The sequence below is a fragment of the Oryza glaberrima genome, chromosome 1, assembly GCF_000147395.1.
Source record: "Oryza glaberrima chromosome 1, OglaRS2, whole genome shotgun sequence".
NCBI classification, from domain to species: Eukaryota; Viridiplantae; Streptophyta; class Magnoliopsida; order Poales; family Poaceae; genus Oryza; species Oryza glaberrima.
The window spans coordinates 1,885,140-1,908,272 of NC_068326.1; the positions used below are offsets into that span (position 1 = coordinate 1,885,140).

Genomic DNA, 23,133 nt, shown 5'->3' on the forward strand with positions numbered 1-23,133 from the left:
ATATGTGGAGTACCAAAGAAGATATTCTCCTATGCATATCCATCCCCTTGGGTTCCTACCTAGTACGGCCGGACAGGCAACATTGTAACATGCATCAAGTACATTGCATCACACCCCCAATAAAGCATCCACATCACCATCCAGCAACTTGCATGAAACAAAAAAAATTAATTAATAAAAAAATCTACTAGCACCTCCCAACCACATGTAATATGGTGCTTTGATAGGGACCAAAATAACAAACACAAAAAAAGAATTCCAAAAAGACATGGTTGATCACTTTTGCATAAAAAAAAGCACAGATATGCTACCATTAAATTATTGTAATTAACTAGGCTCAAGATAGATAGACGTCGTCTCTACTACTACTACTACTACTAGTAGAAAACATATCTTTGTCCAAGCAAATTAAGAAAATCAAATATAGCAAGAACACGTTTAATTTTTGTACACATGCTGCGTTTGGGTTGGTCCAAATAAAATACAAAGACCAGTGTCTATATATACAGAGCACACGCCCACAGCAACTACCACTCTTCATCATCATCTTCTTTGGCTTCTCCCTCTTCACTGCCCTAATTACTTGCTTCTCTCTCCTCTCCTCTCTCTCTCTCTCTCGCTGCAGCCATAGCTTAGCTTTCTTGGTGCCAAGATGGGGGTGGTCAGCTTCTCCTCGACTTCCTCCGGCGCGTCCACGGCCACCACCGAGTCCGGCGGCGCCGTGCGGATGTCGCCGGAGCCGGTGGTGGCGGTGGCGGCGGCGGCTCAACAGCTGCCGGTGATGAAGGGAGTTGACTCGGCGGATGAGGTGGTGACGTCGAAGCCCGCGGCGGCGGCGGCGGCGGCGGCGGTGGCGCAGCAGTCGTCGAGGTACAAGGGGGTGGTGCCGCAGCCGAACGGGCGGTGGGGGGCGCAGATCTACGAGCGCCACGCGCGGGTGTGGCTCGGGACGTTCCCCGACGAGGAGGCGGCGGCGCGGGCCTACGACGTGGCGGCGCTCCGGTACCGGGGGCGCGACGCGGCCACCAACTTCCCCGGGGCCGCAGCGTCGGCGGCCGAGCTCGCGTTCCTCGCCGCGCACTCCAAGGCCGAGATCGTCGACATGCTGCGGAAGCACACCTACGCCGACGAGCTCCGCCAGGGCCTCCGCCGCGGCCGCGGCATGGGCGCCCGCGCCCAGCCCACGCCGTCGTGGGCGCGCGAGCCGCTGTTCGAGAAGGCCGTGACGCCCAGCGACGTCGGCAAGCTCAACCGCCTCGTGGTGCCCAAGCAGCACGCCGAGAAGCACTTCCCGCTCCGCCACGCGGCGAGCTCCGACTCCGCCTCCGCCGCCACCGGCAAGGGCGTGCTCCTCAACTTCGAGGACGGCGAGGGCAAGGTGTGGCGATTCCGGTACTCGTACTGGAACAGCAGCCAGAGCTACGTGCTGACCAAGGGGTGGAGCCGATTCGTGAGGGAGAAGGGCCTCCGCGCCGGCGACACCATAGTCTTCTCCCGCTCGGCGTACGGCCCCGACAAGCTGCTCTTCATCGACTGCAAGAAGAACAACGCGGCGGTGGCGGCGACCACCACCTGCGCCGGCGACGAGAGGCCAACCACAACCACAAGCGGCGCCGAACCACGCGTCGTGAGGCTCTTCGGCGTCGACATCGCCGGCGGCGATTGCCGGAAGCGGGAGAGGGCGGTGGAGATGGGGCAAGAGGCCTTCCTACTGAAGAGGCAATGCGTGGTTCATCAGCGTACTCCTGTCCTAGGTGCCCTGCTGTTATAGCATCAAATCAAATTCATATATAGATCAAATTAATCAAATCTTCTTCCATCTTTTTGTTGTTCATCGTCTGTTGTTTCATCTTCGATTTAGAGCTGTTCTATCTTCGACTCTTTTCTCTCTTTTTTTTGTCTTTATTTTGCATAGAAGTTTGTCAAGTCAGAGATTGCAAATGATCGATCAAGATCGAGCTGTATATGTACAGCCTTATTAGGAAATTAAGTCTAGAGATCATTCAAGTATGTACAATTATCTAATAGTACATAGTAATAAGTTCTGTTTCTTTCCAAAGTTGTCTTCTTCTGTTCATCTGATGTGAATTGAATTAATTAGATTCCACAGAATTTTATTCTTCGCAAGATAATTGGTTATGCTGCACTTATTATTAATCGTACTATTCGCTGATGCTATGCGCTGAGTGCGTGTAACAATATTAATAACATGTGTAATCTATCTTCAGAAGATATCATACATATATATGGAACACTAATTTGGGGATTCAGGACGACTTGCACATTTCTTTTTATATAATATTCAGAACTCACACACATATATAGCTAGAAATTATTTGAGTTATTAACCTGATGATCTTTTTCTGGTACTTCCTCTCTTATCTCCAAATTGTGCTAAATTTAATTTTAGCACACTTGCTATTTGCTATTTCTTGGTTGAGCATTCAGATTGTTCGAATTGATCTCCATTTGCTGTATATATCGATTTAATAACTGGTAGTTACCACACTCTGGTAGTTTCAAACTTTTGTTTTGTTAATTAGACGAGTAATTCCCACATATATGTACTCAAATGGAGCAAAGTGATCTATCTCTTGATGGAGTTTTCTACTTCGTTTTGTTGTATTCTATGTCATTGATCTTTAATTTGCATGTGGCCCATATTTTCTTAATTAGCTTTTTGTCGTAAACAAATTCCATTGTGGAATAGGGAAATCATATGTTACTTATCATGCACCTACAGTGTTTCCCCCCCAAAATCTATAACTACAGTGCTAGCTATCTGGGGTTACTATCTGTAAAAAAGGTTACTTCTGCTTTAAATTGTTTCTGTTTATATTGTTCAAAGTTTTCTTTTATAATCTTGGTCATTTGGCAATGTGATCATAACTGATACTTTCTTCACCAGTATAAATCAAGTGTGCCTTCACGACAACTGTAAAATGCGTTGTGTTTCAAGGGAAAAAGCTTCTCGCCGAGGAAATTTATTTTTATGTTCTTAGGAAGTATTACGATCGAGGTTGAGTCATCTCCTAGTATGCGTTAGTCCAGATCTTTATTAATGCAAGTTATATTTTGGAAAATAATCTTACGAAACTAGGTCTATGTTTAGATCCTACTCCTCAATGCAAAGCACTGGCTCGTCGTAAAACTAACTGTTTTGGATGGTAGTTAGCCTATTCGTCATGCTTTTAGGACAGTCTAAATAGAGGCCTGGTCTCATAGGAATTATTTTTCGTATATTATAGTGTATAATTATGTTTCTTACCCTTCTATACGGTAGAAATGGAAGAGAATAAATTAATTCTGCAAAAATTTTATGCAATGAAAATATCTTTATAGATGTACGTCATCATATTTTTCCACCAAATACGTGTTATATAATATTTTGATAATATAATAAGTTAGTATGTTGTAAAAGGTATAATACTAACTAAAGTATGAGAAAATGATGGTTTTATATTAGGTCTGAAGAAATTATTTTATTTTTCATTGTAGAAAATCTTTTCGCAGTTAAAAGCGATCGTATAACAAGCATACTTAAAAAAAGATGGATATTGTAATATATATCGTAAGTGCTAACATAACAATAAAATGTTGTTATTTATTTTAGATAATGTAATAGAATTTTGGCATTTGCTCAACGAGCTACACCCAATTATTACACTAATTCAACCAAACACAAACACACCTCAACAAGTCATATGTTGTTATTATTTAGTGACATATGTATGGTACTATCATGTTAGGGGCCTTCTTTCTACATATTTCGTGATAACGCCTAGCTTTATGAAAATTCATGTTTAAGCTTTACTTTCCTTCTTATCAATTAAGTTTGATGAGCTCAAAGAGCAAAGAAATTTTACAATTAAAAAGTACTAATGTTTCATGTGTGCGCATATTTCTCCCGATCATCACTATATATATATATATATATATATATATATATATATATATATATATATATATATATATGTACCTCAAATCCAGGTAACAATATAACTCAAAAAGACAATCTAGGTATATTGAAGATATCTATACTATCCAATTAAATACTTATCTACACAATTCTAAAAGAAAGCAATGGTGGTAGCAATGAATCTACCACTCACTAGTAATATTGTATACACACCGTCCCAAAATAAGTTCAGTTTTATATATAAATATGGATTTGCTAGCATGTGTATAGTTTATATTTATATGTGACAAAGCACGGGTATAAATGTAGCTAGTTGTTTCAAAATGGTATGTTCTCATCAAGGGTATTCTAAATTTCAAACAGAACTAGTGAAATTGGCCCGAGACATTACTACAAGATCACACACACAATGGGAAGTCGAAATCATCTCACTGTTACTTGTAAGAAAGATTATTTTGTCATGAAAGAAATTAACTAGTACAACTAAATTAAATGGGTGTTGAACTGCCAAAATATAACAGCCAGTAAAGGATACTTTGTGAGATCGTAGGAAGTATTACTATGCATGAGGTGCATGTGGGTCCAACCGTCCAAGGGAAGTGCACAATTGTTCTCCCATATATATGTATCTTGCTTTGCCTCTTGTAGGTACATAATAAGTAACTAATATTGCAAAAACCCAAAAAAAAAGTAGCTTATATTGCACTACTCGATCAAGATAGCATTAATGCTTATTTTACCTTGTTTACTACCAGCCCCATTTCCAAATGACAAGTAATAATGAATAAAACAATTCACCCATGCATAACTCAAATTATTCAATGTCCTAAGGAAAAGCACAATGTAAGGCCACGTCGATTGTTAAGTCCTACGCCACTAACCTATAGCAAAAGGGAGTATGACATCTAATAAAAGGTTTTTTTTATACTAGGATTATACACTGGGAACTGATTAGAAAGTAACCTTAATTATAGTCCAATATAGAGGTAAGAATCATTTTTTGACTATTCAAAGTCAACATAATGTCATCTCTCATGTCCACTTGTCCACTAGATTTAACTTGACATGTTCTTCAGAATAAAGTTATAAAGTGTGCAGAACCATTGTAGTATCTTTTCGACAAATTTGCTCATACATATGTACATATAGGTTTTTTTTTTATCAAAACTAATGCGGGTCAGATTTTCGATCTAGAGCGTCACTCAGTCAGCAAACTAAACTTTCAAACATTTAAGTTACCATGCAGGGTGATCATTTATATTCTAAAACATTTTCTCAGATAGAGATTAAAAAACCACTCCTTGATCGAACTTGCAATATTTACAATAATCCATCTTAATTCTCAAGCTTTATTGTGATTGATCAGTTAACTAAATATATTTAAATATAGCAACAGAAGTGATAACGTATTCCCTCCGTTCCATAAAAAACCAACTTCTGAGGATGAATCTGAACAAGCATTTGTCTAGATTAGTCCCTAAAAATTGTATGTTTTCTTTTTTTTTTAGGGGGGGGTGTGGGTGTACTTAAAAAATAACAGTGCTCCTTAATTGCATTGTTTGCTGGAGATCGAGCTGCAGCTATAGGCCTATAGCTACTTGGGCAACTTGGATGAAGTACATCAGGCAAGTTGCACCATGAGCACGATGGAAAGGATAGCAAGGTTCAGTGCACTGAACACAACATTTGCTGTTTCACTCACTCATCTGCCTGCAGCTTGCAATTTTCATGGATCACATTAACCGATCGATCGATCTTTCACATCTTTATTTTTTTTTTCGAGTTGCTGTGCTCTGTACGATCTACCTGCAAGTTGCATCAAAACGACATAACTACGCTTGTGCGATTAACTGTTAGTCTGAGTACTGGTTGTCGATTGACATAAATCTCTCTCTTTCTTGACCTATAAACCAAGTAGTAGCTCTGTCTAGCTATGTGCATTCATGATGCAGAGACTGAAAATAATAATACTAGTAGTAGAGCTTGTCGTTCTCGACACACATATAGGATGGCAACCTTGTAAATCAGGGTAACATTACTGTAAGTTTTCTCTGTTAGAAACAGAGGAGAATCCCACAGTAAGTTTTTCTTTGTTAGAAACAGAGGAAAATCCCACAGGTTCTAACAAAGAGTACTGTAAAATTCCTCTTATGACAAATGTTAGAATATACTTATATTTTATGACAAATGTTGCGTTTACGAATATTATTAATTTGTTGTCGTAAGTGATTGATTTTGTGTAGCTTCGGTTCTTTTCCAACCTCAAGGGGAGAATAACCCCAGCTTGTTGCAATTAATATATCAGTTTAATTTAATTAATTACGTACAATGAGCACGTTGGCCATGTGGTTAGCTTACGTACTCATCTTAATCTTATAAACTTTTGCAGTGATATCATTAAATCGTTGTGGCATTCGACCGGCCCGGTCCCGACGACTCCAAGGACTTTGAAAAGTCGTCCGAGATATAGTTTCTAGAAGATTCTTGGAGACCATCGCAGAACGTTCGCCATAGCTCCACTTTTAGCGATCGATCGAGCACAGCTTAATGCCTGATTAATCCATGTGCTAATCGTATTGCGTGATTATACAGTGTTATGCATTAATTAATTAACATCTTTTACAGCCTCATCATATCGTTTTGTCTTTTACTACTACTAGCTTATAATTAAGCCGTTATCATGATTTAAATTTTGAAAAGTTCACTTCGAGTTTTTAATTTATCGTTGTTTATTTTTTGGTTTCTAAATTTCTAATGACACGTATATAAAAGTTTTTTTTGCGAAAATATATTAAACGAAAGCAGAGTTTAGCTTACACAAATTAAAGCGCTATTGCCGGGTGGGTGGGGGGGGGGGGGGGGGGGAGCCTTGGAAAAATAAAAGAATCTAAAAGGAAAACTACTTAAAAGAGAAAAAGAACTCCTAAGACAAGGGGGACACATATATATCTTAGCTTTTATCATGATTAAGCCGTTAATCATGATTTAAATTTTAAAAGTTTACTTCGAACTTTTTATCGTTGTTTATTTTTGGGCATTGGTATGTTCTAAATTTCTAATGACACGTATAACTACTTAAAAGAGAAAAAAACTCCTAAGACAAGGGAGACACATATATATCTTACTTTCTTCGTTTCAGAATGTAAGCCATTCTAGCTTTTCCCACATTCATATTGATGTTAATGAATCTAGACATATATATCTATTTATATTCATTAACATTAATATGAATGTGGAAAATGCTAGAATGACTTACATTGTGAAACGGAGGAACTAACTTTTATTGTTGATAAACCATTTCGCTTTATATAAATTACAGCATATTTCAAACGCTGAGGCTGTTAGTAGCTGTATGCGGAACCGCTGTATGCAGATACTAGCTACTTGTGTGTACTGTAAGATCAGATTAATTTGATACAGTAGTAGTATTATGTTTTCTTTGAGAAAAAGAAGGCAGATGCAGCTAGCTAGGGCGACCTAGCTAGCGTATAGTAGTCCTACGTACGTGTTATTGCTTCAAGACTTCAATGTACAAAGGTGACCTTGGAGTATAGTACCACAAAATGATTCGAATGTAGAGTTTGCGATCGAATACTTTCAAACTTTCAGTTATCGAGGTACTACGTACTACTAATATGTTATAAGTAATATTAATTTCTGGAAATACATACAATATCTAATTGGTGTGTATCATAAGTGTGACACTAGCTACTAGATTTGTTATAAAAAATGCTTAACTTATCAGTATCCATATTCAAAGTTATGTTAACTGCTCTTGTGCTGTTTAATCAGCTTTGATCAAAACTGAAAAGTATTTTGTAGATATGTATACCTAATTTCCTAACGTACGGATGCTGACTATATATATGTTGTACTTTGCATTGCGCGATGTAGAATATCAGAAGTAGCTTAATCAAGGCAACATATCGTTTGCCTTTTAGATCATCAGAAGCTACATATCCACAAATTTTGAATGTCGAAACTTAATTTTAGAGTTGATTTTGAGATTTTTTTTCCTTTTTATTTTTAGTTTATTTTTAATATTGACTTTTAAATCACTAAGGATAGAAATATATAAAACTTTTACTTATAATTATTTTAGTTTCTTCGTTCATTTTTTTCACGCTTTATATATATAATAAATATCAGCCGTAACTCAAACGATGACTCTGAAAGATGTGTCTAACAGATTAATGGAGATTTATTTCCCTCTTGTGTGTTTCTTCCACTCCTCTCTTGCTTTCTTCTTTGTAGCTGTTGATCCAGTGCGACAAAGCCATATGCATATGCTTCAATTCAGTCAGTCCGTAGCTTTCTAAGCAATGGTCAGTGGTCAATACATGCTCACGCGCGTTGTATGAGCAGGAAAACGAATCAAGTCTTTGCATTGATCTTGTAGGGATGGCATGTGTACAGACAGCAACTTGATGTGTTGATTTCCCTCTAGCTGGCTATATAATACTGTACTGTGATCAACAATATGAAAGAAAACAGACTACATTTGAATAAGTGGAGATTTAGCCTGAACCATTACTACATTTGAATCTGCAGCCTTTTTCAGCTTGCTGCTTGCATGGTCTCTCTAATAAGTTCTTGCCAGTGTGAAAAAAGGTGCTGCATCAGAAAAAGGAGGATGAGGCCAGAAAAGGGAAAATATGTTAGCAGAAAGTGTTCTAGAAATAGAGAGACTAGCTACTCAATCAAGCATCCAATTCAACCAACACAACAAGGAACATGACTACAAGAGATGATTATTTGACTTGCAACATAAATTTTAAATGCATAAAAATTAAATTTGGAAGACACTCCAATCCATATTTAACTTTTATCTGTGCGCGTGTTGTTTTCGTTTAATTGTATAGTACAATTGGCATATCATATATAGTACTCGAGAATTTTGCTTAGTGTTTACTATGTACTCACCTTAGAAAATTTTGGCTCCATTTTCAGTCCTTTTTATCGATCTCTTCTATTTTCCTTGTTCACCCGATTTTGCCTAAAATTGATAAAAATTCAACTCAAGATCACCCCTTTTTTTTGCGAGACAATTCAAGAATTGATTTACTTCGATTCTACATTGTTATAGAACACGACTCACCTAGTTGTGACAATGACTTACATCAAGCTAGCGCCCAAGTATGACCGGGTTCGATCTCTTCTCCATCACTAGGTTCACGCGGTATGACCACGAGAACGCGGAATGTGACTTGGAATGGCCTTTAATATCCATTTGAATTTAAATTACATTACATATGTGGCAATGGCTAAGAGACCTTTAGTTTAAAGGTAATATATATCATTGCAACCCTATAATTGAGGAGCAACTTGTTATTCTCCTTTTTCTCTCTCTCTCCCTCCCTCAGTCTCTTGAAAAGGCTGGCAGAAACCATGTTCATTCCATTAAAAACTTTCTGTCACAAATGAAATCATGCTTCCTTGTCATGAAAACATATTTGTCCTGAAAATTGATACAATTTTCTTCTCTCTTTTTTTTGCGTGCAGATTGATATGATTTTCAAAGTGCATATCATTTTATTGCACTGTAATTTCTGTCAGAAAATAATTTACAAACCTAACAAAATTAGAATACTATAGAATTTTTTTCAAGATAAATTCAGACATCATTTCCATCCAACATAAATTAAAAAATATTCTTTATTATGTTCAAAAAGTGTTGATACGAATTTAGACCTGCCGGAGGGAGAAAAAACTCAAACTAGCTAGTTCAAAATTTAATTAAATTTAATCATCCTCTTGTTTAATGTAGCTAGGACGCATAGAAGTCGAAGACCACCAAATCACTAACAACCAATCAATTTTTTTCATGGTTTTATCAACCGAGCACGACACTTCCTAGTTGCGACAAAGACGTGAAAAACACATGGTACGCAGCACCCCAAGTATGACCGACCGGCCGACTGGATTTTCTCGTCGATGGCTCAGCACATATATATCTGCACGATCCCAAAGCCCTCCTGTATATATACATATAAATAATATTTATACGCACCTGTATAATAAAAACCACCAGAAATTCAGATTACTATACATTTCTGCAGGCTGCACAGCATGCATTCAGATACATGAATTCTTCTTCTACTACTACTATCAAGAGGTAGTCATTGCATGAATGAATGAATGAATGAATCCAAGACAATGTGGATGAGCACAAAATGCCTTTTAGCTCACCAGGCAAGAATGCAGCAACAGCAGCTAGCAGCTGCAAGTTGCAAGGGGAGTGTAGCTTTCCAGTGGAAAAACCACACAGCTTGTTTGGCTACTAGAGAGGCAGTTTGAGACGTACAGCACACAGTTTCATACCGTGTGCGTGCCAAGTTGGCAACTGGATCCTAGCAGCTGCAGTGACCGGCTCAAGTTTCCATTGCCATCCAATCCAACCAGGCCAACCCAATCCAATCCTTCTTCTTCCTCCTCCTCTCTTGTGTGTGTGTGTGTGTAAGAAGAGGCTAGTAGAGCTAGCTAGCCTGAAATTTTTTTTTGCAAGTTGCTGCTACTAGCTGTGCTGCTGGCTTGTCATCCTCTGCTTCAACTTTAAAGAGAGAGAGCTAATAGTAGATGATGGTTCAAAGAATGGATTGGTGATCCACTTGGGTTTCAGCTGGGTGATCATATGCAACATGGACTAGCTACTTGGATTAGTTCAAAGGATCTGCTTCTTGGATGCTGTCCGGCCACGTCGCCATGCATGTCAATTCTGTGGATGGCGTCAAAGGCTGCATGCAAGGAGCTGATTTTAATTAACATGTTGCCACCCACCTAATTAAGCATTTGTGTGTTAATTTATTATTACTTTGCTACTATCTCTTTGTACTATAGTACTCCTACTATGTAAGTGCTATATCCTTGGGTTTTTTATTCCAAGCTACTAGCATGCAAGCCTTTGTCAGAGAGAAACCGATGCAATATGCCTTGTTAGTTTCAAGAGTCCATGCGTAATATGCATGCTTTGTGGATTCAGTATTGGTCAAGGGCAATGGATCCATTTGGAGTATACTAGTAAGTAATTAAACGTTGCTTTGACAAGGATTAGTCGGTTGTTAATTGATTTCCGTCTTGGAATCAAACTACCTTTTCCTGGGGTTAGCTGATGCTGTGATCTTGTGTGCACATGTGTTTAGCTGTTCATGCATTCATGGACTCCAAATTATTTGTTTAGTTGTACACTTGTTATGCTAGAAGTGTTTTGATTGATGATGAAAAGTGCACACATTTTATATGAGATGATGCTTACTTCTTCCTGGAAGGAAGCTAGGATCAAGTATATATATTATATATGTGTGTGCGTGGTTTGTTCATGCATGTTGCCGACTTGTTAATCAATTAGCAGATGCATTTTTGTAGTACATCAATTTGTCTATGCATGTGTCATTGGCGGCTGAAACTTTTTGGCACGTTATAATTAAAATCAGCACTTGATCAATGGGGATAATTAATTAAAAAATATTCATAAGTTGCTAGCTAGCTGCTGGTCTTGATATTTTCCGGGGTAGAGAGAAGACTAAGGAATTCCACTTGCCAACTAGTTTTCTTGAGAGTCTGTACAGAGATGAAACTTTTTGGAAAGGTGCTCCAGGTGACCAAGTTCAATTCACCAACTGAAATCGTTGGATTTAAATGAATAATGCAAGACAGAAAAAGAAATGATTTCTTTCGATTCTTCATTAGTACTCCCGGCCATTTGGGAGGAGCAATATGTACAAATGCATGCATCACACTTCAGCATTTTTGTCTTTTTTTTCTTGGAGTTTTAAGAGTGCTCATAATTAGGACATACAAGTTGATCCATTGGTATTTTCGCAATATTTGACGATTTTTCCATTTAAAAATTGTTGACGATATTTTGCTTAATCTTGGTAGAAAATCTCGATCGGTTAATTTATCCCGAATTTTTATCTCAAGCGATAAAATGAACCATGAGTTGAGGTGCTAATTAACCACAAGCAAATAGTATTCATTTTAATTTGTGATATATATACGAACATGCAAAGACGATGATATATGTGAAAATATAATGGTGCTGGTAGATTTGTCTAAAACATTTCCATAATACTATGATCATGGCATTCGATCAGGTCAAAGCTAAATTTTAGGGATTGTGTCATTATCAAAATTATCAATGTATATAATTGCCAGAAGGCCGGGATTAGCAAGGGTCTACTACTGTCCTGTCATTTCATTAATTAATGAGATTAAGTCCCCAATTCCTTGCATCCCTAATTGGCCTACGAGAAGCGACAAAAATCACAAGATGGGAGGATTGTGGTAGGTTCTTCTCCAACTGTGCCTCTCAAGCAGCCATAACATATTAACCAGAAGCATAAATAAACATACTTTAATCTGCCATGACAGTTTTGATCATATCTCATGAGACACATGCATATAAATCACCCATAAGCAAGAGTCTCCTAGGTCAGTCATTGTCCACGTACTCCTGACTGCAAAAGCTAGCTAATATAATGATAAAAGCTTAAATCGTCAGGATATGATAGAGGCTGCTAGGAGTTAATTAACTATGTTGATGCACATATACTTAATTAGTATAAGAGCATTACTAGTGGTAGTTAATTAGTACAAAAGCATCAATCAAATGGAGACTATTAGCTAGGAGACCGGGCAAGCAAAGCAAAGCATTGATCTTGATGAATCCTCCAGAGAGATTGGCCATTTCCTCCTGACCTATTATATGCATGCAAGTGTTCACTGTACTTCTGCGGTACAACGACGAGCAAGAGCCTTCAGAAGAGTGCGTACGTTTGTAGTACTGAGCGTACTACGCTACCACCCCAAATTCAGCTGCACCGGCCAATAGATTTTAGAAGCAATAATTGGTTCATATATGCAAATTTGGAGTACAGTACATCTCTCAATTTCTGGCCATGTTCAGAGAAAAAGAAAGGCTCTAGTAATCGTCCTATTGCTTTGGACACAAGATGCAGTATATGTCCATTTGTATCTATATGTGTTCTGAATTTTCTGACGGCTGCAACCATATATATGCATGCATGGCATGGCATGGCATGGCTGTCATCGCTTCACTGATGATCAGTCTATGATCCATTGATCGATCAGCACTGAATCATTTGGAACAACAGTTTGGCCCATTTGAAAGAACAGTTTGGCCTCTAGTTTGCTCGATTATGAGCAGTGCCAGTACTACGTTGTACCTCATCGACTGATGTCCCAGCTTGATTGGCTGAATCATATTGCTGCCTCACATGCTTGACAGTGCAGGTAGTACCTAGGAGTGCACGCAGATGATATGATGGGTTTTGCACTGCAGAATCACGGGCCTCCACTCCAGCAAACCGGCCTGTCAAAAAGTTCAGGTTCAGTACATTTCAGCGAGAAACCGAATGAATTTTACCAAGCAAGTTTGGACAAAAAATAGTACTATGGGCAGACCCTGATGAGGCCAAACAAACCGTATCAGACGTGTTCAGTACAAAGCACGTCAGATGAAATGATGACAGACAGTTGATTCCAAATGTTGAGATACAAGTTACAACAGCTTTTATTGATCAGATGAAAAGGGCCAAAACATTCAGAACCAGCGTGTTGCATTCAACAGAGACTGTCTGGTAAAATTGAAGGAATCATTGCTACAAGCCTCTACAAGTACTTACTAGTCCGGTATTACTACCAAACTCACATGAACAAAAGGAGATCGTTTGAGGGTTGAATACCATACCTGATCGATTGGGGGGCAAATAAAACTTGGGCAAAGAACAAGCACTGAATAGAACGGAAAAATGACAGGAATCGAAAACCAGAGGAGAACAAACTATACAAGCTGCACCACAAGGGCTCCACGTTAAGTATTATTCCTTAATTAATACACTTGTGGAAAATTTCAAGTATAAGTGACAGTAAAAATGAAATAAGTTGACGACAGAGGCGCAATGATAGCCTAACGCAATAAACAGGTTGTAATTAATCATAGTTAGGCTATCAATTGTACAAATCTGTGAATCCAACTTCCAACCAGAACAATCGAAGTCATAAAATATACATTTCTGTGGAGCAGCTATGCATAAGTGAGTGCGCATAATCTTGTCAACCCTCCTCGCCAAATTCTTTTGTAAACCTTTCGTGCACCTCCAAGTCTTTCTTGCTCACTGTCGGTCTCTGCCTGGCGAGGACTTTCTCGAAATCTGTCCTTGAGATTGGTGGTGGAAGGATCTACATAACAGGAAATAAATCTTGCTAATCATCAGAAGCCTCTTCTAACATGCGCAGTGGAGGAAATGTCAATCAATCTTACCTTTGCTGCAAGGCCCTTGGATGCGAGCTCCTGCATGGTTGTTTGTACGGCACCAGATTGCTTTGGTCCACAAGGCATCCACATATCACCATCAGCCTTAAAGAAGAACATGGCATCCTGTGTTTTGCGGACAGGTTCAAATAACACATCCTTTACCTGTTGAAAGAAAAAAGAGCAACGAGATTTCAGTATATGCTAACAGAGCATGGATACATGAGAACGTTGCAGAAAACAACTTACACAAACAGCAATATCCGAACCAGAAAACCCGTCTGTTCGACGAGCCAAGCTCTCAAAATCACTTTCATTTAAGTTGTGTGGTGTATCCCCGAGATGGACCTGGATAAATTAAAGGTTTGCCCTCAGCCAAAGATTGTAACAACAGAACATGACAATTTTCTTGAAACTGAATTGGACAATTCTGCACCTTAAACATATGTTGCCTTGCTTTCAGGTCGGGTAGCGGAATGTAAATACGTTTATCAAAGCGCCGGCGCACAGCCTGAGATAATGGATTTAAGTAAGTACTAAATTGTTCAATGGAACAAGAGAATTTTGACAGTTCTGAATGGTGCAACACAGTTTTATAGATCTTCTTAAACCTGGTCTAGAGCATATGGCGTGTTTGTAGCAGCAAGAACCAGTACTTTGTCATCATTATGGCCAACACCCTGGACATTCACCAGCGAAACAAAGCAAAAGGTAAGTAAGTTGGTGTAACAAAAAGGGCATCTAAATAGTTTAACAAACCATGGAATGCTTCAGATAACAAGGAATAACATGATACATGCTCTAAGAAAAGATGGACAGTATTTGAAGCCCATCAAATGTGGTATTCGATTATTATGGTCAAGCGGTCAAGCCATGCATCAATATCCATGTATCTAGAAAGCAACTAATCAGGCAATTCGCATCTGATCTACTTGGAAATTTAGCACGTTTTCACTTTTATGATTCCAAATCTGGATGGAATAGCTTCAGATCTGGCCTGGCTAATATCCCTAACTAAGACACCTGATACTAGTACAACTCTGTTTGGACTTGGTACTAGAAACCTACTGGTATTAGAGGAAGTAGCCGGTCCAGTACTCCAGTATTAGCTAAAACGGTGTGGCAACAAATCTTAGAACTAAAATGTGAAATGAAAATATACCATGTTCCTTTTTGCCCCTCAAATATACAAGTTAGAAGCACTGTTTCAATAACTTGATCCTTAACGAACTATATAAGTTTCAAATATAACAGCATTTTGTGCGTCTCCAATTGAAGCTCTGAACTTTCAGGATCATTATCATTCTAAGAATAACACGTCCAAGTACACATTTAAAGTATTCAGGTAGCAGGCACCTGATTAAGAAAAGTTAATAATATAAGCTAAAATTCACCTGCATTTGCACAAGAAGTTCAGTTTTGATTCTCCTAGAAGCTTCACTCTCATTTCCTTCTCCTCGTTGACCACACAATGAATCAATTTCATCAATGAAGATAATGGAAGGAGCGTTTTCTCGAGCCATTTGGAAAAGGTTTGCAACAAGTTTTTCACTCTCTCCCATCCATTTTGAAACAAGGTCTGATGAAGATATACTGCATAAAGCAAACACATTAAATGAAACATAATAAAATATATTGCACGAACAATACAAATGAATATGGTATACATTGATATTGATCATTGGCAACATCATGGAGCAATCAGGTAGAAGAAAAGGAATACTGCAGTTTCTCTTTCACAGATGTCTGCACATCATTGTAAACATGAATTAAGCTGTGGCATGAGAAACCACATAAATAATCGTTGGACTGTAGCCACTCCCAGTATTAATCACACAATGATCAGATGTGGTGTTGCTAGATAGGTATCGCAAGTAACTGAATCTTTGAGGAATTGTGTGGTCGACAGTGAATACAAACTGCTTGTGTGGTTAGCTACAGAACTCTAGTGGTAGGATTAGAAAAGACCTAACTTTTTTATTACTTTGGAACTGCTAGCGAAATTGAATTATCAATGCATACATGATAGACCGTCAACTGTTACAGGACTGTCTCATGAACTTTCTTTTAGTATGCATTGGAAGTGGCTGTGTAAAATGTTCATTGGTCCGGTAATACTACATTATTACTACTACCATATAGCTATGCATTGGAAGTGGCTGTGTAAAATGTTCATTGGTCCGGTAATACTACATTATTACTACTACCATATAATGCTCTAAACTCAAATCCATTTTGATATCAACACCAAGGGTTAGAAAATATGTCAACATCAACATTTTCTTGTTAAACTGTTCTGGGCAGCAAGATTCTCTGCTTAAGCTGTGTTCGAACCCGCCATTTCCCAACTTCACTCTCTCGTTTCCCACGTGCATGCTTCCCTAACAGCTGAACGGTGCGTTTTTTACAAAAAAAAATTCTATAGAAAAGTTGCTTTAGTAAATCATATTAATCCATTTTTCAAGTTTTTTTTAAACAAGGTTTAATTAATAATGCGCTAATGAGTCACTCCGTTTTACGTGCTGGAGGGAAAAGTTCACAACAGCCACTACCAACACACCCTTAGTTTGCACATCAATCTGTCCCGGATTAAACCAGCTTTTGACCAATTCTGAATTTATTCAGAAAGATATTGACTGATTTCTAGCTTTACGCTGAACTCCACAAACCAGTTGTTTTCTGGCAAACAAAAAACAGTGGGGGCTAGGGACTTTTATGAGTTCTGACTGGAACCAAGTAGAAAACATGAACTTATATCTGAGCAATGTCCTGTTATGCAGGCCACAATTCCATTTAATGGATAAGAACCTGGTTCTGCACACTGAATTTGATATTACAGTGATAATCAGAACCTCAGAAGGCATTGGACATTTCAAATACTGCCTTTAGTATTCAATCTGTAACCAATATTAGTTATTTGCCTATATTTCAGTGATGACTGATAAGTGATCACTCAACTGTTTTTGGTACAGTGTAAGAATTGAGCAACAGTATGTGCTATTGTTCTAAATAAAGATCATTGTGGCCTTCTGAAGGCAGTTTACAAGGTAAGTCTAGCCTCTCCGTATGTTTTGAGTTTTAAAGAACAGGTTGATAAAGGGGAATTTATCTATTTTAGCAGGCATTATACAATTATTAAGACCATTTATAGTAGAAATCTCTCCTTCTAAACTCAAAAATATCATGGAAATTCTAGTATCAACTATAGCAACTAGACCTAGTTAAATCTTCTCCTTTTGCTGCTGCCATGGATAAATGTTGAGATTCTTATTCTAGGTACAGGAAATATGTGTTCAATGATTGCTTTGTCTACTGCATGAACATGTAAACATTTGTATGAAATTTGTAAACAGTGCCCGGGGCCACCGCGCTGCAGCGATTGAGGACAAAGGAGGACAGCAGGCGGCCGGTGCTTGTGTCAGGTCGAGTAAACCTATACGCTTGTGGACTTGGCCGGGGAGCATTGGGTTGCGCCAGCTGATGGACGCAGTTTGTTACAGCGTCCACACCTGGATGCTGTGACCAGTAGTGTCCTTACTATTTTGCTAAATAATACCACTAATTTACTGATTATTTAATTTTAGGATTATAGATTATTATAAATAAAAATTTTGGCTCTATATCTCTATAGTTCCATCAAGGGATAAGCATCCTGTGTAGGACAACTGATGCTAGCAGCGAAAAATGAATGCACAAAAGTTATTCAGATCAGGAGTAATAATTGCTAGAGAATGTTTAAACATATTTGAAAACAGAAAAAATGTGCCAGGGCATCATGCCATCAAAACATACCAATTCTTCTATAAACATATGCATTAGCTATTATATGTCAAGGAAACCACAAGTGCTCCCAGTAAAATAAGTATTCCCTCCATTTCTTTTATTTGACGTTGGTTAGTTCAAAAACGTCAAAGAAAAACAAATGAAGTAAAACAACAGCCGTTTTAGGTTACGCATGGTATCATTACAACACAGGTGTTAGATATGTACTAAAAATAAACAAATCTATACAAAGACAAAGAAAGATGAATCGAACTCGGTATACAACATGTGTAAAATAAGTATCTGCTTTAAGCTTTGGGATGTTGATGGCTTAAAAATAGCTTATTGCACACATGAAAAGTGACCAAACCAAAAGTAGTTATGTAAGAGCTGCTATTAATAGGACACACCTTGCAAGAAACAGCTTTCACAGTTTTCCATAAATGTTTTCTTTTTTGAGAAAAAAGCTCACTTGCCTGCATCAATTATACATTTTTTTTTAGGATTTTGGCTGCCTAGAAACATTCTTATAGGCTCACCAAGAGTGTCACTGCAGCAATGGGGCAACAACTGAATCAGGACATCAGCTTATCCAGAGAAAGGAGTCAAGGCACTACTGGTGTTCCAAGCTATTTAATTCTGAACATTATCCATACATTTATACACAGAATACATGCAGCTTCATAAATATTGACAATAACAGCTGCATAATTTGAACTTTAAAAAATATAGAGAAAAAATCAACAAGAGAAATTGCCGCATGAAAAAATAAGACTAACTAGCTATTGCCACTTAGAGAAGGAATCTTGGCAGTTTTTTAAAGCCTTAATGGTACCCCAAGACATGAACTGCAAAACTACTACAGTATCAACAGGAAGTATCAAAAGCTCAATATAATCTTTCCAAAGGAAAATGCTGGATGAATTTTGAATAGCTCATAGGAATACATTAAACCCTTGAGTACACACAAGTGCAAAATGGAATCACAAAAACATAAGTATTTTGATTGCTGTTCAATACCACTGAAAAAAGAGAGCAAAGCATGCTACAAATTACAGTTTCAGAACATACACATGTAGTGAGGTAGCAGCGAAAGAGTTAGGGATGTTGGGAGAATGTTAGTTTAACACACAACTCAACTGAACATCTACCATGACACCAACGTAAAAGGCACCACGTCATTGAGTTTTAGTAATGGAATTAGTAAGAGTGAGGATTTATTGTCAAGATATGTAGTTGAAATATATAGGTATATATATGAGGGTATAACTACCTGAAAAATGTAGAATCAGCCTCAGTTGCAACAGCTTTAGCCAAATAAGACTTTCCTGTTCCTGGTGGACCATACAAAAGAAAAGCCCTCCATGGTCTCCGTTTACCTTAAGAAAGAAATCTCCATTAGTATAAAATAGCTAACAACACCAGATCCCAGACTTAAGATGAGTTCATGTACACATTTTTTTATAGTCGTTGTTTACCATGGAGAAATTTATCATGTAACAAAGAAGATGCGCAAGATGTTAGTCATGAACACTTGAACAATGGTTGAGAGTTGAGAATAATGGTACTTTTATCTTAGTAGCTGTTAGAAAATTCACTTACTGTATCTTGTAAGTCATTAAGAAGGTCACTAGAAGCACGAGGAAAACAGACCCTCAATATTTGAAAATAACTATTTGCAAGATTAAACAATTGAATGTATGTCAAGCTAGTAACTTGCTGCATGATTATAGATTACACTGTAACAACCAATGCACCTATCACTAAAGCAGCATTTTTTCCCTTGTTTCCATAACTGCCTTTCAATTCAAACTACTAGCTGTAAATTATGGTTTTACTCCACATTGTTTGTCTAGTACCAAGATCATGTTAATATCAATTTTAGCAATCCTCTAGGATGTAACTTTCAAGATTTCCACCAAGACTACACGACATAATAGTTGCACCCAGCACCCTCTAGAAGTGGACTCTGAACCATAGTCGACACCCAAACAGTCATCTACAAACAAAATACAGTAATTACGCGAGCTAACCCTGCACACCGAGCAACCATCAACATGGAATGATTAGTGTTGGCAATCAACAATACTCGCCCTATCCGTTTTGATCGAGATCAATATCCATGTACGGCCTATACGATCGGATCCACCACCAATTTTGCAATCACCTCTATTCTCTACAACAAGGAGAATGAAAATATACTGGTTATCCTCGCAGCAGCCACTCACCCGTAAAGAACTGCGGGAACTTGACAGGCAATATGACGGCCTCCTGCAGCGCTTGCTTGGCGCTCTCGAGGCCGGCGACATCGTTCCACTTGATGTTGGGCTTCTCGGTGATGATGGCGGAGTTGAGTCCAGCCCTCAGCTTGGACTGCTCGGAATCATCCCCACCCCCCTCCCCATCCTTACCCTTGGTCTTGGGCCGCGTGGCGACGGCCGCGTCGCCGCCGTTGGCGCCACCACCCCCACCCCCCTCATCGAGGACCGCGCGGATCTCCTCGGCGCGGCGGAGGTACTCGGTGAACTTGGCGGTGATGGCCTCCTTGATCTTAGGGTTCTTCTCGTACTTGAGGTGGGTCTTGAAGTACTCGAGCGCGTTCATGTAGAGCGGGAACGCCTTGACGTAGTTGCCGGCATTGTCCTCCTGCACCGCCTGCTTCACGTACTCGATCGCCTGCTCCTTGAAGTTGCTGTACATCGGGGGCGAAGGCGGCGCCGCCGCCGGCCGCGCGCGCGCGGGGGGGCCGGCCGGATTACGGCGGATCGGAGTGGGGATCGGGCCCCGGCGGCGCGGATTGGGGTCGCCGGTGGCGGATTCGGCGGCGGCGGCGGTTGCTTCGGGGTGGGGTTTGACGCGGTGGGGAGGAGGAGAAGACGAGGAGGAGGAGGAAAGGGGAAGGAAGATGGAGAGGGGAAAAAAAGGGAAAAGAGGAGAAGGGAGAAGCGTGTTTTCTTTTCCTGTTTTTGTTCCTTTTTTTAGTTTTTTTATTTACTTATTATTGTTACTGGATTTTCGAGGAGAAAATATTTTTGGTGTTTGGAAGTTTTGGGTTTAGGTCCTTTCTTAGCTTGCTTATTTTGAGAGAAGACCTTCTGTAATTGTTCGAGTTGAGTCCAAGTGATATTAGCTCATCTCGGATAGGTTTATATTTAGGTTGTGTTCTTTACCCTGTTTTTCCAACTCGTCACCCTTATTTTTTACATGCATACTTTAAAAATTGCTAAATATGTGTTTTTTCACAAAGAAAAAGAAAAAATACATGAAAACTGCTTTAAAAACATATTAATCTATTTTTTAAAAAATAGCATGTACTTAATCAATCATGCGCTAATGAGTGGTTTCGTCTTGCATGCATGATGGATTAGTTACCAACACCAGCAACCGACCATAGCCTTAGGGTTGTTTACGACAAAGGAAATTTACATCTAAACTTTTGTTCCTTAGTTTTTTTTTCTCTTTTTAGGAAATGCTCTTGTTTGGGTTGGAACTAAAAAAAAAAAAGGCGTTTGTGGCTATATTTGAATTGCAACCATCCCAATCTTTATATGCGTGGTTCTTGTCGTGTTGTCCATGCCAATATATATGTTACAGTCACCTGTTTTTCTATCCACTACATGCACTTCACTTCATTATCTAAAGAGGGATGAGCAAGCAAAGGTTATCTTTCTCATGGGTCTGTTAGATTCCTACTCTTTAAGAGGTATTGGCTATTGCCTTAGGTAGCTACATGGGCTCATCGGCGCACGTCAAGATATGCCAATTTCATGTGTCATTGGTATCGAGTGATGTAGTGTATTTTGTATAAGATCTAAAAATGCCATGGATCCACCACTCTTTAGGGTATTTTTTCCTCTTTAATTAGTACTCCTTCCGTTTCATATTATAAGTTGTTTGACTTTTTTTCTCTTAGTCATTAAATTTGACTAAGTTTTTAGAAAAATATACCAACATAAAAAGTTACATATTGCAAAATATATTTAATGTCAATTTTAATGAAACTAATTTGATATTGTAGATTTTACTAACTTTTTCAATAAACTTGATCAAACATAAATAACTTTAACTAATAAAAAAAGTCAACGACTTATAATATGAAACAATTGAAGTAGATGTTTAGGATACTAATATGTTTCTCTTACTAAGAGAGGCACTGTAGTTGGTATCACAATATAGCGCACTTCACCCATGCTCTAAAAGGTAGTATTCTTATATAGATTCATTAACATTCATATTAATCTGAACACATATATGAAACGCATATATAGGTCTATGGATGAATCTATTTAAAACCCAAAATGTCCTGCAATGTGAAACGAAAGAAGTAGATAGTAGCACCGAAATACAGGATAAGTAGAGGTGTAAGCTGAAAAAAGCACACGGGTTGCTGTGTGGCCTGCGACCCCGCCCGATTGACCCGTCGTCGCGACGCCAACGCACGCGGCTTTCTTTCTTTGCCAAGACGAACGAAATCACGTTCACGTCGCGGCGCCGCACACGTACAAACCGTGTTTTTTTAGTCTTAACGCGATCCATGAAGCGATGGAACAAACAAACTAGAGTAGAGTTTAATAATTTCTTAATACTACTACCAACTACGACGATGAATCAATCAGCTAATAATACGGTGCTTGTGCATGCCGTCGAGCAGCATGGAACACTTAATTTGTTGCATTAATTGGATTCAATCTTGTTAGATTAATTTATATGAAAATAATTCCTCGCTTAATTTGTACTATGCCACAAGGCTGAATCCGACGTGTCCCCGCCGTCATAAGAAGCTCGCCGCCGCGGCGTACATGGAGAAAGAGAAAGGCCATGGACAACGTCGGCGACGACTTCGATCGGGCAGGCGGCCGGCGCTGCTGTTCACGGACGCCATCCACGCCGGCACGACGCAGGGCAGCCGACCTCGACCCAACCAACACCTGCGGAAGGCGCGCGCCTGCATCAGCCGAGGCCGGCGCTGCGCTGCTGCCGGGAGACCCGCGCTTCGCTCGCCTCATGGACGGAGGAGCTCCGCGACAAGTCGGCGGCTACTGACGATGCTCGGAAAGGCGGCGAGGGATCCGGCATGATCGAGACGTCGACGAAGGTGAAGAATGACGACGACGAGAAGAAGCTCGCCGCCAACGCCTCCGCCGCCACACCGAGGCGCTCCCGATGAAGAAGAAGAAGA

General features: G+C 39.2%; 2 protein-coding genes and 1 long non-coding RNA gene across 4 annotated transcripts; 1 reads left to right on the forward strand and 2 right to left on the reverse strand.

Moving 5' to 3' along the window:
• Positions 1-519: 519 nt before the first annotated feature.
• On the forward strand, positions 520-2,059 carry LOC127764351 (AP2/ERF and B3 domain-containing protein Os01g0141000). Its single transcript, XM_052289226.1, has one exon. It carries the CDS (start codon positions 653-655, stop codon positions 1,769-1,771), a length of 1,119 nt encoding a protein of 372 aa, XP_052145186.1. The 5' UTR covers positions 520-652; the 3' UTR covers positions 1,772-2,059.
• A 6,174-nt stretch (positions 2,060-8,233) lies between these two features.
• Positions 8,234-10,398, reverse strand: LOC127760359 (uncharacterized). 2 transcript variants are annotated; one of them, XR_008015071.1, is made up of 3 exons: positions 10,109-10,398; positions 8,843-9,929; positions 8,234-8,533 (listed from the first exon to the last, which is right to left on the reverse strand). It is a non-coding gene; the product is annotated as an uncharacterized LOC127760359 (long non-coding RNA). The 2 variants fall into 2 exon arrangements; XR_008015072.1 differs by having other exon boundaries at positions 8,843-8,915; positions 9,018-10,398.
• A 3,324-nt stretch (positions 10,399-13,722) lies between these two features.
• Positions 13,723-20,882, reverse strand: LOC127777644 (protein SUPPRESSOR OF K(+) TRANSPORT GROWTH DEFECT 1). Its single transcript, XM_052304256.1, has 8 exons — positions 20,183-20,882; positions 19,228-19,333; positions 15,587-15,785; positions 14,804-14,872; positions 14,629-14,703; positions 14,442-14,540; positions 14,202-14,357; positions 13,723-14,119 (listed from the first exon to the last, which is right to left on the reverse strand). The coding sequence occupies exons 1-8, from the start codon at positions 20,652-20,654 to the stop codon at positions 13,994-13,996; spliced, it is 1,302 nt and encodes a 433-aa protein (XP_052160216.1). The 5' UTR covers positions 20,655-20,882; the 3' UTR covers positions 13,723-13,993.
• Between the last annotated feature and the right edge of the window lie 2,251 nt (positions 20,883-23,133).

What these genes read in the sequence shown, in the direction of transcription:
- LOC127777644 (XM_052304256.1), bottom strand. Translation starts at nt 20,654, where the DNA reads ATGTACAGCAACTTCAAGGAGCAGGCGATCGAGTACGTGAAGCAGGCG. An exon ending in GTTCCCGCAGTTCTTTACGG is followed by an intron (nt 19,334 to 20,182) that starts GTGAGTGGCTGC and finishes TTCTTTCTTAAG; the next exon opens with GTAAACGGAGACCATGGAGG. An exon ending in CAAGGCAACATATGTTTAAG is followed by an intron (nt 14,541 to 14,628) that starts GTGCAGAATTGT and finishes TAATTTATCCAG; the next exon opens with GTCCATCTCGGGGATACACC.
- LOC127764351 (XM_052289226.1), top strand. Translation starts at nt 653, where the DNA reads ATGGGGGTGGTCAGCTTCTCCTCGACTTCCTCCGGCGCGTCCACGGCC.